At 44.9% G+C, this 14,770-nt stretch overlaps 1 protein-coding gene across 2 annotated transcripts in view; it reads right to left on the bottom strand.

Moving 5' to 3' along the window:
* The window catches only part of gatad2b (GATA zinc finger domain containing 2B), a 98,273-nt gene that overhangs the window by 22,168 nt on the left and 61,335 nt on the right, over positions 1-14,770 (bottom strand). For both annotated transcript variants that reach the window (XR_012767255.1, XM_075450160.1), the window contains exons 5-10: positions 13,846-13,974; positions 10,699-10,857; positions 5,456-5,825; positions 2,216-2,418; positions 1,921-2,031; positions 1,092-1,296 (exon numbers count right to left, since the gene is read on the bottom strand). Coding sequence is in view for 1 of the 2 variants with exons in the window: in XM_075450160.1 (XP_075306275.1) it covers positions 1,092-1,296; positions 1,921-2,031; positions 2,216-2,418; positions 5,456-5,825; positions 10,699-10,857; positions 13,846-13,974 (1,177 nt within the window). In the remaining variant the exon portion in view is untranslated. The remainder of the gene's footprint in view (positions 1-1,091; positions 1,297-1,920; positions 2,032-2,215; positions 2,419-5,455; positions 5,826-10,698; positions 10,858-13,845; positions 13,975-14,770) is intronic.

The raw sequence follows: 14,770 nt of genomic DNA, 5'->3' as shown, positions 1-14,770 counted from the left end.
ATCAAACCTTTGCCTTTTATTGAAATACTTCATTTTAAAATGTTGTGTTTTCAATGTATTTAAAAGCAATGGTGGGTTGAGTTGGCTCAGACAAAAACAAGCCGTTTTCTAAATAGGATTCAACATTAATTCTGCCAGTTTCCATCAAATACAACATGGTATTCAAGTTTGGTGTCTCCTAAAGTGTAAAATCATGTAAAACTGGTGATAGTTTCCACTCTCACGCTTGGCTCAGCAGTAAAAGATGGAGCAGAGGACGGAGCAGCACAGTCTGATGGAACTGCTGATGGACTTTCAGCAACATGACTGGACAGAGTGCTGCTCCAGCACACCACCTGATTTTTATGTTCATTCTATCCTGAGGGGCAGAGCTAAGAGCTTATTCCCTAAATGAACAGTAACATGTTCAGTTTCTATGCTCTGTGTGTGAGGAGAGAACACAGTGGTTGGTAATAAACAAGTTGTTTGACAACAGAATTGAGTCTCTCATTGTGTAACAGTAACAATTCTCAAATGATTCCTTCCACCATTGCACTATATACTCAGTTCCCATCCCATCCCCTCAGCAACCTGCTGGCACGCACAGGTCTTTCCTTCGTTTAGGGGCTGCGGCCATGGCGTAGCACCGCGGCGTAGCATCACGGCCGCAGCTCCACACGGCTGCAGCAACAATGGCAGCTGATAATCTGGTTTATTTGGACTCAAAGTCCCCGGTTTGGAAGCTCTGCCAGACACAAACGTTGAAGGTCTCCTAAACTTGGGCCTGTGAGTCTTGCCAGGCCACCACCGCTGGGTGCACCTGACAGGTTTATTGCCCCTCTACCTGATCCAACTCACCATCAACTAAACAGTGCAGATCAGTTAACCAACACAACCGGATTGCTTTGTATTTTAGCATAGATTGAGCATTTCATGCCCTGATTAAGCAGTAAGCCTTTAAGAGTATGTCGGAGCTGATTCACTATGCTGAAATGCCAGTTTGACGTTTCACTGACAGACCTGAGGAGAACTGCTACTCATGAGTTAAAGGGTGGAACCCCTGAAAGGCTCTGAATGCTTCCCCCGCTGGGCGCAGCTCGGCCTTTATGTACCTGGGATGTTGTAGATCTGACGGCGGCCGTCATGCTGCAGTCGGTTGCTGCTGCTGCCACCTCCTCCGCTGCCACAGTGCTTGGCACTCGTCATCCCCATAAGGCTGCTGGCCACTGACAGCTGGGAAGCCTGGGCGAAGTTGGACAGGACGCCTCTTGCAGAGTTTGACAGACCTCGCTGCAGAGAGGCCTGAGGTTGTGGAGCCTGAGATGTGGAGGCAGAGGGTTAGGGTTAACACTTCACCATCAGGGACACAGTTAGGAATCATTACGCTGTAGCATCACATTTCAGACTCTTCTAAACAAAAAGGACAAGAGATTAGCTTATTGGTAAAGAAATCTAGTTCTAGATGATTCCCTACTTCATCTGAATATGAAATCTTTCTTTGTTGGAAAGTTAACTGTGAGGGCCGCATTTACATTTCTTCATGTGTGAACAGAAATCTGACTCACAGCTGGCTCCTGCTGCAGCTAACCTGGAACTGCTGGAGGTCAGTGCTCCAAACACTCAGACCAACAGACACTGAGTCATCAGGTGGTGTCCTGTAATCAATGCTTTTGATTGATCACAGTAGAACTAAATATGATCTGCTTAGCTCCCAACTATCTGGAACAGATGGCATTTTACGTCTGCTTCAGACTAGCTTTAAGCTGGAATGGCAGTGAGATTATCTTTATCAACTCGCATCTTTTTTCACATCTTCTTTATCAGAATTCATTTTCTGTCTGTTTTAGGCATGATTGTGTTGTAAAAAGCCCAACTTCATTGATGTGTTCAGATTAAAGGCTGCAGGGTGCAGTGTTGCAGGGTGCAGTGTTGCAGTGTTACCTGGCGGAGGGCATGTTGTCGGATCATGGTCTCAGCCTTGGACACGCTGGAGCCCGTGGGAGCTGAGCTGGGAGAGAGGGTTGCCTGCTGCTGCAGCCTCTGTTCAATCTCCTGACATGGACACACATTGGTATTCAATCATTCTCAGACATAATTCAATTCAGTTTTCTTTACATAGTGCCAGTGTACAGCCTCAGTCGTTTCAAGGCACTGGTTGTGATAAAGGCTCTTCATGCAAAGGGCAGGTATGAAGGGACAGTGGGCCTGCGAACACAGTGCAGGTATCAGTGCTGACCTGCTCCTGCTGGAGAGCCTTCACAAAGGCATTCTTCAGCCGGTTGGTATGCTCCGCCTTCAGAGCCTTCTTCTGATTGGAGGTCATGCACTGCTCACAGAGGATCCGCCCACTCTTCTCTTGTTTCCAGTGGGGAGTGAAGTCGGTTCGGCACTGGGCGCAGAAGAAGGGCTCCATCCGGGCGAGCGTCCCTCTGAGTTTACCTGCAGAGAACCATCTGCTTCAGCCCATAGAAACACTAACAAGCTCAGCAAAGTCCAGCAGAGTATTTACCTCCAAACTAGGAAATTAAGTTTCAATGACATTCCCTTTGCTTTGTAGAAGGGCTTTAACCTTTGAAAGCAGATGAACTACTTAAACAAACTGATCTCTACTGGAAACATCAACAGTTTTTATAGTTTGTGATTACACAATCAATTAGTTTTCAGTGAACATTGTGATATACAGTACATATATACATACAACTCCTATCTCCATCTACAGTCATGTGAAAAAAATAGGACACCCCATTAAAGAGTCAGCTCTTTATTAAAGGAAAACTCCGGGGCATTTGAAGCGCAATCCCATTGCTAGAGGTTGTCAAATACTGATAGTAGGACACAGGCTGGTGCAAATCGGCGCTCCCTGTGTGGAGATCGCGCTGTTTGCGTAGCCTGTCATGCGAGGCTAATACGTAGTGGCTAGGGGCAAGCGCTAACCCTTCCACGTAAAACAACAACTTGCACACTGCAGAAACGTCACACCACTATATAAACCATCCGACAATAAAGTCACAAGCCTTACCATCAAAACCATATGCATGGTTCTCACATTACTGGCATGGGGACGTTACAAAACAATTTTATAAACAGCATGTCACTTACCGGTTAGTTGTACGCTCGCGCATGTGAAAGCCCAAAAGAGTCGATGGAGAATAATCACATATACAAAACAATTAATCTTCTCTAGAAAAACTGCGTTCAAGTATTTAAAACATTACAACAATATTACTGGGCATGTATTGTTGTAATGTTTTAAATACTTGAACGCAGTTTTTCTAGAGAAGATTAATTGTTTTGTATATGTGATTATCGTCCATCGACTCTTTTGGGCTTTCACATGCGCGAGCGTACAACTAACCGGTAAGTGACATGCTGTTTATAAAGTTGTTTTGTAACGTCCCCATGCCAGTAATGTGAGAACCATGCATATGGTTTTGATGGTAAGGCTTGTGACTTTATTGTCGGATGGTTTATAAAGTGGTGTGACGTTTCTGCAGTGTGCAAGTTGTTGTTTTACGTGGAAGGGTTAGCGCTTGCCCCTTGGCCACCACGTATTAGCCTCGCATGACAGGCTGCGCGAACAGCGCGATCTCCACACAGGGAGCGCAGATTTGCACCTGTCTGTGTCCTACTATCAGTATTTGACAACCTCTAGCAATGGGATTGCGCTTCAAATGCCCCGGAGTTTTCCTTTAAGAAATGTTCACATATCAATGTCCAAAAATGTTTTTATTTATTTCTCGAAAAGAAAGTTATTTAATTGCAACTCAACAACCAAAATGAACATCGTTTTACTCATGAAACAAAAGTTATGAACAAAAATGCATATTATAATGGAGGAAAAAGTTAGAACACCCTACCCTCTAATAACTAGTGTTGCCCCCTTTGGCTGAAATAACTTCAGTGAGACGCTTCTTGTAGCCACCTACCAATCTCTGACATCGATCTGAAGAAAGTTTACCTCACTCCTCAATGCAGAATTCTTTCAGCTTTGAGATGTTTGAGGGGCGTCTTGCATGTACAGCTCGTTTTAAATCACTCCACAGCATCTCAATTGGATTAAGATCTGGACTTTGACTTGGCCATTCCAGGACTCTCCACTTCTTAGTTTTTAGCCAGTCCTTGGTGGATTTACTGGTATGTTTTGGGTCATTGTCATGTTGCAGGGTCCAGTTCCGCTTCAGCTTTAATTTTTTTACAGATGGTTTCACATGTTCCTCAAGCAACCTCTGATACACAGCAGAATTCATGGTGGATTCTATGATGGTGAGCTGGCCAGGTCCAGCTGCAGCAAAGCATCCCCAAACCATGATACTTCCACCTCCATGCTTCACAGTTGGTATGAGGTTCTTTTCTTGGAATGCTGTATTTGGTTTACGCCAGACATGTCTTGTTTTCTGGTGTCGAAATAATTCAACTTTAGACTCATCTGTCCAAAGAACATTATTCCAGAAGTCCTGGTCTTTGTCTGCATTCTCTCTGGCAAACTTCAGTCTGGCCTTAATGTTTTTCTTAGAGAGCAAAGGTTTCCTCCTTGCACACCTCCCATGAAAATTAAACTTGTGTAGTCTCTTTCTGATAGTTGAGTCATGCACTTTCATATCAACAGTAGCTAAAGCCTGCTGTAGGTTCTGTGATGAAATTTTAGGATTTTTCATGACTTCTTTTAGCATCTTACGGTCTGCTCTGGGGGTGAACTTGCTTGGACGGCCAGACCTGGGCATGGTCACAGTTGTTTTGAATGTCCTCCACTTGTAAACAATTTTCCGGATGGTGGAATGACTGATGTTAAAATCTTTGGAGATCTTTTTAAATCCCTTTCCAGACTCATAAGCAGCCACAATCTTCTTTCTGAGGGCGTCAGGCAGCTCTTTGGTGCTCACTCTTACTTCAACAGTCAGGGACACACCAAACTGAATTTCTGAGGTTTAAATAGGGTAAGCCTCATTCAACATGCTGGGTAACGATGTTCTGATCATGTGCACCTGATATGATACACCTGTGTGTGATCTTAACTATTTTAAGTGGCCCAATATATTCAATTCAATTCAAATTCAAATTCAAAAATACTTTATTTATCCCAGAGGGAAATTAAATGTTGATGTAACTCAATTAAATCAAGGAGTTATTATAGATGCTGATGGCTGTGGGTAGGAAAGATTTCCTGTAGCGGTCCGTTTTGCATCCAAACTGAAGAAGCCTTCGACTGAAGAGACTCTGTTTTCCGATAACAGTCTCATGGAGAGGATGTTCAGGGTTGTCCATAGGGGTGTCCTAATTTATTCCTCACCAGAAATTGCATTCTTTTTTAATTACATTTTACATAAAGTTGTAAAAAGGTGTTTCTTAATTTTTTATTGTTTAGTCATATTACTTGGATATCTCAGTACTGTTAAATTTAATATTAAATATCCACATGTCCAAATATGTTAAAGAATATACAGGTTTTTTCACATGACTGTATATAAGAAAGGCCTACCTTGACTGTCCAACACACTCTGCACCACCTCCTCCAAGCCCACCATGTATATGAACTCGCTGTTGGCAGCAGAGGGCAGAAAGTGGAGGAGCGGGGCTGGAGGTTTGGGTGGAGGGATCTCCAGCAAGGTTTTCTCCAGTTGCTTCCTCAGGGCCAGCTTTGCTGCCGCCTGGCTGCTGGCCTGGTCTGCCATGGAGCTGACTCCTCCGCTGGCTGAGCTGGACATGGTGGACGGGCTGACAGCTGAAGCTCCTCCCATGCCGCCTGCCACACCACTGGCCCCCACAGCTGCTGCCGCCTGCATGTGGGCCAGGTTCATGTACATGGCACTGGAGCCTGAGCGCTGGGAGGCTGCCACCTGCTGACTTCCCTGCAGGGAGACGACACATTCACGACATCACACTCGTACCTGGTTTAACCACGCAGAACGATCCTAACGGCCCACCTCTTCTTTGTTCTATTCTCACCTGCTGCACTGTGGATTGGTTTTAATTCCATTTAAGCCTGATAGGACCTGAATCTACTTCAACTTTTTGGTTTATCGGGTCAATTTTTTTTTGCAGTATTTATGCACAACATCAAAAGTCTGGACAAAAACATCTGTTAATAAAGAGCTCACCATGAATTCTGACGATTATCCGTTGATGAAAACTTCTGTTTTATGGTTGATAACCTAATTGGATGTCAAAAGTAAATACCTGAACAGAAAGCACAATCCTTGCATTTTGTTTTGGGCCCAATATATCTGAAAATATGGCATTTAGTGAATATCTGAGCCACTTTACAAGTGTATCCTGTCTTCTTTTCTTTTTTCTTTTTTTAAATCTCCACTTAACTTCAGACGATGCTGCATTAACTGGACACACATAGATAGTACACTGAACAAATACAATAAATGAGTTAATAATGCATTACTAGTACTTTGTCTGATGTTTTATATCCCTACAAGGAAATTTGAAGTGGAGGTTCTGATTTCCATTTTGTCACTGAATGCACCACCAGTTCAGCAGGGTGGGCTTCTTTATGTTGGGTGATAAAAAGCCAATATGTGATGGAAGGATTAGGACATGAGATTTCAGTGATAATCTTTACTGGCCAGCAGCTGTTGACAACATGTGACAAGATTGTGCCTAAAAGAGGGATCAGTAGCTTCTTTATTACGTCAGTTATTCTTATTGTCAATAAACACCCAATCCAACATTATTTGTTAAGCATTTTAAAATAACCACAGTGGACCAAAGTGCTGTACAGAATAAATAAAAACAGAATAAATAAAAAGGTTGACAAGAAATTGCAACAAACTTAGCATATGGGTTAAGAAGCTCAGAGAGGTGGGGCGGGGCAAGGCTAGGGATTTAAAAACAATGAAGTCATTTTAAAATGGATCCTGGAGTGTGTGGCCAGCCAGTTGAGGGAGGCTAAAATGGGGGAAATGTGCCCATATTTACATGTGCCAGTTAAAAGACGTGCAGCAGCATTGTGAACCATCTGAAGACGGGCGATGGAGGACGCACTAACCCCCACATAGAGCACGTTACAGTAGGCCAGCCGAGTAGTAACAAAGGCGTGGATTATGTTCTCAAAAAGCTGCCTCGGAAGGATTGGCTTTATTTTGGCCAGCTGCCTCACCTGGAAAAAGATCAATTTAACAACTGACCTGATCTGGTTGTTGAGCTTAAGATCAGAGTCCACTTTAAACCCCAAGTTAGCGACGGTGGGTTTGACCACCGGGGCCAGGGATCTACAAGGGGGGTCCCACCAAAAACCTACCCAGGCTCCGCCCTCGCAGTGACGCAACACCTTCGGCTCTGCTGCACTACCTCAGGCAAATTGCTTGTTCAGGTTGATTCAAGTTCCCCCTGGCAGGGGAACTCCACCCACTTTGTCGGGAAGCAATCAACTTTGAGCAGCGCCAACGGCCCAGGGTAGAGGCGTGTTCAAGGTAGTGATGTGGTTGAACTGCCACTCAACCCATGGATTGTACACGGAAGCGCTTCATTCAATATCAACATGGAGCAGCGTCAAGCTTTTGACACTGCTGTAGATGCTGTAATGAAAGTGTTCGACGGGAGATTCTCGTTAAAAATCGAGCAAAGAACAGCTCTTGAATCATTTCTTGACAGGAAAGACGTTTTCGCCTTGCTCCCTACTGGCTTTGGTAAGAGTTTAATCTACCAGTTAGCCCCGCTGGTAGCTAAATCATACGTCAGAGGAAAGAGTGGTGTGATTGGCTTAAGCTTAGGCACAGCCTTTTCTGGCCTCAACCAGTAGCAACCCGAGGGAGGCGGGTTGACCAGGCCATTTCGAATCGTATTCGTTATTGTCTTGGTCAGACCAGAATCTCGAAGAGATTTGAAAGTCGATGTTAATCAGGCTACCAAAAACCATCACTTCTGTCTTTTTATCATTAAAGTTTAAAACGTTCAGAGCCATCCAGTAAGATTTTAAAAGAGTGCGTGTCGTTCTTTGTAAGAGGCACCTAAATCTGGCAGTCATCTGCATAACAGTGGAACGAAATGCCAAACTTCCAAAGTATGGAGCCAAGCGGAAGCAAGAAGAAAGAGAAGAGAAGGGGGCCCTGAACTGAGCCCTGTGGGACCCCCCCAGGTGAGTGGAGCCGAGGAGGATAGAGAGTCACCACACCAAGGCTGACGCAGAAAGTACGGTCTGCCAAGTATGACCTGATCCGCTCCAGTGCTACGCCCGATGCCCAGCCACCGCTCCAGTGCTACGCCCCCGATGCCCAGCCACCGCTCCAGTGCTACGCCCCCGATGCCCAGCCACCGCTCCAGTGCTACGCCCCCGATGCCCACCACCCGCACCAGTGCTACGCCCCCGATGCCCACCCACCGCTCCAGTGCTACGCCCCGATGCCCAGCCACCGCTCCAGTGCTACGCCCCCGATGCCCACCACCTGCTCCAGTGCTACGCCCCCGATGCCCACCCACCGCTCCAGTGCTATGCCCGATACCCACCCACCGCTCCAGTGCTATGCCCGATGCCCATCACCCGCTCCAGTGCTATGCCCGATGCCCACCCACCGCTCCAGTGCTACGCCCCCCGATGCCCACCCACCGCTCCAGTGCTACGCCCCGATGCCCAGCCACCGCTCCAGTGCTACGCCCCCGATGCCCACCACCTGCTCCAGTGCTACGCCCCCGATGCCCACCCACCGCTCCAGTGCTATGCCCGATACCCACCCACCGCTCCAGTGCTATGCCCGATGCCCATCACCCGCTCCAGTGCTACGCCCCCCGATGCCCACCCACCGCTCCAGTGCTACGCCCCGATGCCCAGCCACCGCTCCAGTGCTACGCCCCCGATGCCCACCACCTGCTCCAGTGCTACGCCCCCGATGCCCACCCACCGCTCCAGTGCTATGCCCGATACCCACCCACCGCTCCAGTGCTATGCCCGATGCCCATCACCCGCTCCAGTGCTATGCCCGATGCCCACCCACCGCTCCAGTGCTACGCCCCCCGATGCCCACCCACCGCTCCAAACGTGATATTAAAATGAGGATTTAGCTTCCTCTCCACATTCATGTGACACCTGGTGAGCTTCTTCCTTTTCTCACAAACTTGTATAGGAAGCGAGCCAGGTCCCTGTAACCGCTGCAGCGCTACCTGGTGTAGCTAATCCTGTTAGCTCTCCTTTAGCAGATCCTGCACAGCAGGACTCCGTAGTTTTCTCTGGACCCCTGCCAAATCTGACCAGTGATGACATGATTAGCCGCATGTCGTCCTTCAATCGCTGGTTGTCTAGATGGTGTCCACCAAACAACGTAGGCTACATAGATAATTGGCAATCTTTCTGGAGAAAACCTGGTCTGATGAGGAGAGACGGCATCCATCCCACTTTGGAAGGAGCAGCTCTCATTTCTAGAAATATGGATGAATTTATTTGCCACCCCAAAACATGACAACCCAGGGCTCAGACCAGGATGCAGAGTTGTAGTCTTACACACTTCTCTGCAGCTTCCCACCTGCTGCTACCCACCCAATCAATTAACACAAAAGGAGCAAATCCTCTTGTGCAAAAAGAAATTATTAAAACAAAAACTTTAACTGAACAAAAACATCAAACTATTAAATGTGGTTTGCTGAATATCAGATCTCTCCTTTCGAAGTCTCTGTTAGTGAATGAGTTGATTTGTGATCATCATATTGATATATTTTGTCTTACAGAAACCTGGCTGCAGCAGGAGGATCATGTTAGCATCATGTTAGCATCATGTTAGCATTAATGAAGCAACTCCCTCTGACTGTTTAAATGTTCACGTTCCTGGAACCACAGGCAGAGGAGGAGGAGTGGCAGATATCTTCAGATCAGGGTTACTAATCAGTCCCAGACCCAAGATTAGTTTGAGCTCTTTTGAATCTCTGATTCTCAGTTTTTCCCACGCAAAGTGGAAATCCCAGAAACCTCTTGTGTTTGTTGTTGTGTATCGTCCACCTGGCCCTTATTCTGAGTTTCTGTCTGAATTCTCAGAGTTTTTATCCCAAATAGTGCTGAGTACAGATAAAGTCATTGTAGTGGGTGACTTTAATATTCATGTAGATGTTGAAAATGACAGCCTGAATATGAACTTTAATTCTATATTAGACTCTATTGGATTTTCTCAGAGTGTTCACAGACCGACTCACTGCCTTAATCACACCCTTGATCTTGTGCTGACTTATGGCATTGAGAGTGAACAGTGTTCCCTCATTCCCACCAATGGTGAGTCAGATGAGACGGGGTTATGTGTGTGATAGAGAAAAAGCTCAGTCCAGCCTGTAACATTGTGTTGTATGAGTGTGTGTGTGTGTGAAAGGGTGAATGCTGCAGTGCAAGTATTTTGAGTCGTCAACTAGATTAAAAAAGAGCAATTTAAGTACAGTCCATTTACCATTTTAAGTCCGAGTCCCTCAGGAAACCTCAAACTTCATATTTAGGCCTGAAGTTAAAAAAGAGTTTAAAAACTGCTGCTCAGAACAAAAGGACTAAGGTTAGAATGTAAAGAACAATTTACATTGTTACAAATATTTTAAACCTTTGGAAGAGAGCCTCATCAATGCTCACAGTGTGGTGATGACAATTTCTCAAATTAAAACATGCTGTCAATACTCTATGAACAACCTATTTAAATCGATCTGCTTTGGGTTTAAATGAATGGCCAGTTTTATTCTATCACCACTCCACACCAAAGCCCTCGTCTCCAGAGGACATGACATAAATAAATGAAGACAATAAATCCACACCTGGTAGTTGACGGCATTGGCCATGCTGCTGGAGCGAGACATCCCGGGTTTGGAGGAGACCCTCTGGACCTGCAGCTGGGAAGGGTTGGGGGCTATCACTCGCTGGGACATCAGCATGGGTGGCAGGTTGGCACTGGCTGACCGGATGACTGTATGGCCCTAAAAGAATGTTTGGAAAAGTTGATACTGTAAATTGGGAAAATATTCTCAGCGCTTCACTTTTCCCACATTTTGTTACGTTTTTCCAAAATGGATTCAATTCAGGTCTTCCCTCAACATTCTACCCACCAGGATGATAAAGTGACATCTTCTTGACAATTTATTAAATAATAATGATAATTTTTATCTATTTTTATTTTATTATTTATTTGATTAGGACAATGCACATTAATCAACATATCAGCAGAGCATCATTGTAAATATGCCAGAGTTAGCACAGTTGCTAAATTTCATCCGTTGTCCTAAGGCAGGAATCATAAAAAAAACATACAGACAATACACCATGACAAATGGATATAACATGTAGAAATCTTACATCAAAAAAACAAACAAACAAACAAACGAAAAAAAAAAAAATCCTGATTCACATCAAAGTTAAGAGTCCGTACACAAAATGGAAAAGACGGAGGGGTTACCCATGAGAGCAGCTCTGGGTTGTTTTCAACCACTGTTTAACTCTTTCGGTGCCATTGACGTCTATAGACGTCAATTGCGTTTTTTAACGGAGCGGGCTGGGGGACAATCTAGCGGAGTTTGTCACTAAATCTTAGGCTTGTAAACACTAAACAGAGAATATACTGGCAAAATTACCCGCAAGGTGGCAGCAGTGCCACTTTGCACAAAAAAAGAAAAAGCTTGTTTTCTCCGTTTTTTGGGTCAAACAGCTGTTTTTGGTGAAACCAACCTATGTTCTACTGTCTATTACTAAAGGACTGAAAATGGTAGAAACAAACTTTTTTTTCCTGATGAAACAAGAGAGTCTACTCTTTCGTTTGGTAATTTTGGTGTGTACATAGTCATAAGACACACTTTTCTGTGGGTCTTGGAAAATCAGTCAAAATACTGTAAAACACTTGGCAGTATGGGTCTCTCTGCACTGAAAATGGATGGCAGCCAATGAGTTAAGGGTCTTTTTAAAGGTGGTGGAATTGTCACAGTTTCTAACATGAGTTGGCAGTGTGTTCCAAGACTGTGTTCCTCTGATGGACTCCACCATTTGGCCAAATTTAGTCCTGCGCCACTGTACATCACAGTACAGCCTTTGCTATGACACTCAAAATTGAGCTTAGGTGCATCCCGTTTTCTCTGAGCAGCCTTCAGGTTTTTCTACAGCCTGATTGGAGTCCACCTGTCGTAAATTCAGTTGATTGGACATTGGGAAATTGTGGCCAACATTCTTGATCATTATGGGAAAAGTGAGATTACAAATTAAGAAAACGGAGATGAAGAGATGAAGCCCCCTTGAAAACACTGCAGAGATATCAAGAATGCAGCATACCAGACTCCAACAGCTCTCCGGCTCAGCCTGAGACTCTACAGCCAGAAAGAGACGTGACGGTGAAAATAAAGGTGGTGCTACTGCAGGACATGCAGCCGTGAAGGAGAAGATCTAAACCTAGGACACTGAATCCATATTGGTTTAATTCCAATGCTAAACTTGCTCATACCAGGAGGGTATATTATGAAGCACTTTCTACAGTCGGGCTTTCTTTGTGTGAGCTGGTCCAACAGAACCTAAACATTTTCTCACGGATGGTGGCTGCTACAACCATAAGAACTTTCTTTTCTTTTTCTTTTAAACCTAGGCTTTCCTCACTCATGTGCTTTATGCATGTCAATACAAGCTTCATCCACACAAAACACCGAGCACCTGACTCATGGGAACAGCAGGTGTGAAAAAACAAGATTATTACAGAAAAGGCACAATTAAGACAAAGGGATGGTGGAAAATACATTTAAAAAAAAGAGTTGATGATTTTAATATCTACTAGACATTTATATCATGACAGCATTTCAATCGATATGAACTCGCTCCGACCCGGTTCCATAATAACCCACGTTGACCAAACCAAGGCAAGTTCTTACTGTTTGAATATTCTGGGAACAAGACAGAAATATGCATCTCATTCTGCATCACCAACTGATGTTGATCCCATAGTAACGTGACACAAACTCTATATTTTGTTTTAATGTAACTGCAAAGCTTCTTGTTGGCACAATTTCGGGGTCAAAGGGTTCAAATATTTAATGAATTCCTTCAGCTGAGGAGGCGAGGGGCCTAATTTCAGTCGAGATTAAAATCAGGAAATCAGTTCATGCTGAAAAGATGTCACTGAACATACATCAAAATGGAAAAATCCAATCAACTTTGAAATGTTTTACCAAAATGCCTCATCAATTTTTACACAAGACGTTAACTTCTGGCAAACGACGTTTAAAGGTGGCTTTTAGGTTTCACCTCGCATTCATATAAGCAAGCGTCTCCGTTCTCATTCCAACTGCTCACATACTGTGTCGTACGCTTGGTTCCGGAGGATTCCACAAGGGGGCACAACTGATCATTCACACCAGAAGCTGCTGCCAGGTTTACAAGATGGACACAGAAGCACTCTGGCAAAAGGTGAACATGGTGTCCGTAGAAGAGTTTAGCATTTTGTTGATCTTAAGATCAAAAAAGAAACAGCGGCAGCATCGTAGATGGTATAAATGTCTAACTTGTTTGATGCAAAAACATCAAAACATTAAAAAACAAGCCCGACAGTCCCCTGACCAATCACCTACATATTGCTACTTCCATACGTGCAACAATTTCTCCCCAAACAAACAGGATAAAGACGCACTTGCGTAGCTAACAGCAGGTACACTTCCAGCCGGATGTCTGGGATGTCATCAGGACAAGAGTTTGTGAAAGTCGCTCACTTTCTTCAGACAACGTCATCTGAAACTCTGTACATAAACTGCTCCAGAGCAGCTCATTAGTTCAGCCTGTTACCATGGTGACCTTTCAAGGTTAAGAGAAAGGCACGTTCGACACTGAAAACTGACATTCACCTGAGGATCTCTAAGAAATGAAGCTCGCTTCCTCATACACAGCTCTGGTTCTTTATATTCAAACACACACACACACACACACACACACACACATACCTGTGCATTGCGAAGGTTCTGAGACTCTGGGTTGTGGAGGCCTGGCCTCACAGGCAGCTTTCCTAAGCCAGGTGAGCTGTGGATGGGGGGCGGCTGAACAGAGGATCCAGAGCCCTGGACCACTGGGACCTGCACACAGACATCAACCAACATTAAAAATGACATACTTTTTAAAATCAACTTACACATTCCATATGCATCTTGGCAAATATTTTCTGTTTCTGTCCCTACTGCTGTTCTGCATAGTTAGACCTATGCAGAACCCCTCAGCCGCAGTATCACAGAGAGTAATTATGGATACCGGTTCCAAAATGGAGACACCATAAGCCAACTTCTCTACATGGACGACCTCAAGCTGTATTCCCGGTCTGAGCGAGACATCATGACGCAGAGATGTCATTCAGACTAGATAAATGCAGCCAAAGCTGCATCAAAGAGAGGCAAGGTAATCCCAACTGAAGAGGTAGAGCTACACCATAGAAGACATTCAGGACAGCTACTAATACCTTGGGATCCCACAGGCAAATGACCACCATAAGGAGGCAACAAGGAAGTTAGCCACAACCAAGAACATACAGAGAACAGTGTTTCCCGCAGGAAATTGCTTAGTCAAGGTGGTGAGTCGTCGGCCGGGACCAGGGGTGTTGCGCGGATAGCGTTCCGTCGGGTGGCGGGGGGGGAGAAGCTGTAACACTTTTTTATTTACATTATTAACTATTTACATTAACAACCAGTAGGTGTCGCAATTCAATGTTATCAATGCTGTCTTTTAATGTCTGAGCCTGGCAAAGTATTATTACTCCGGTTAAACCCCCCCCGCCCCCGACTTCCACAAACAAACCAGCGTGAAGCAGCCAGGGGGTGGGGATTCCCAATGACGTAGTGGGGAGTGTGCTTCGGCTGTGTTTTCCGCACCGGAAACTAA

The sequence above is a fragment of the Odontesthes bonariensis genome, chromosome 18 (genome assembly GCF_027942865.1).
Source record: "Odontesthes bonariensis isolate fOdoBon6 chromosome 18, fOdoBon6.hap1, whole genome shotgun sequence".
Classification (NCBI taxonomy): Eukaryota; Metazoa; Chordata; class Actinopteri; order Atheriniformes; family Atherinopsidae; genus Odontesthes; species Odontesthes bonariensis.
The sequence above is the reverse complement of the archived record's forward strand: the minus strand, read 5'-3'. Positions and strand labels throughout refer to the sequence as shown.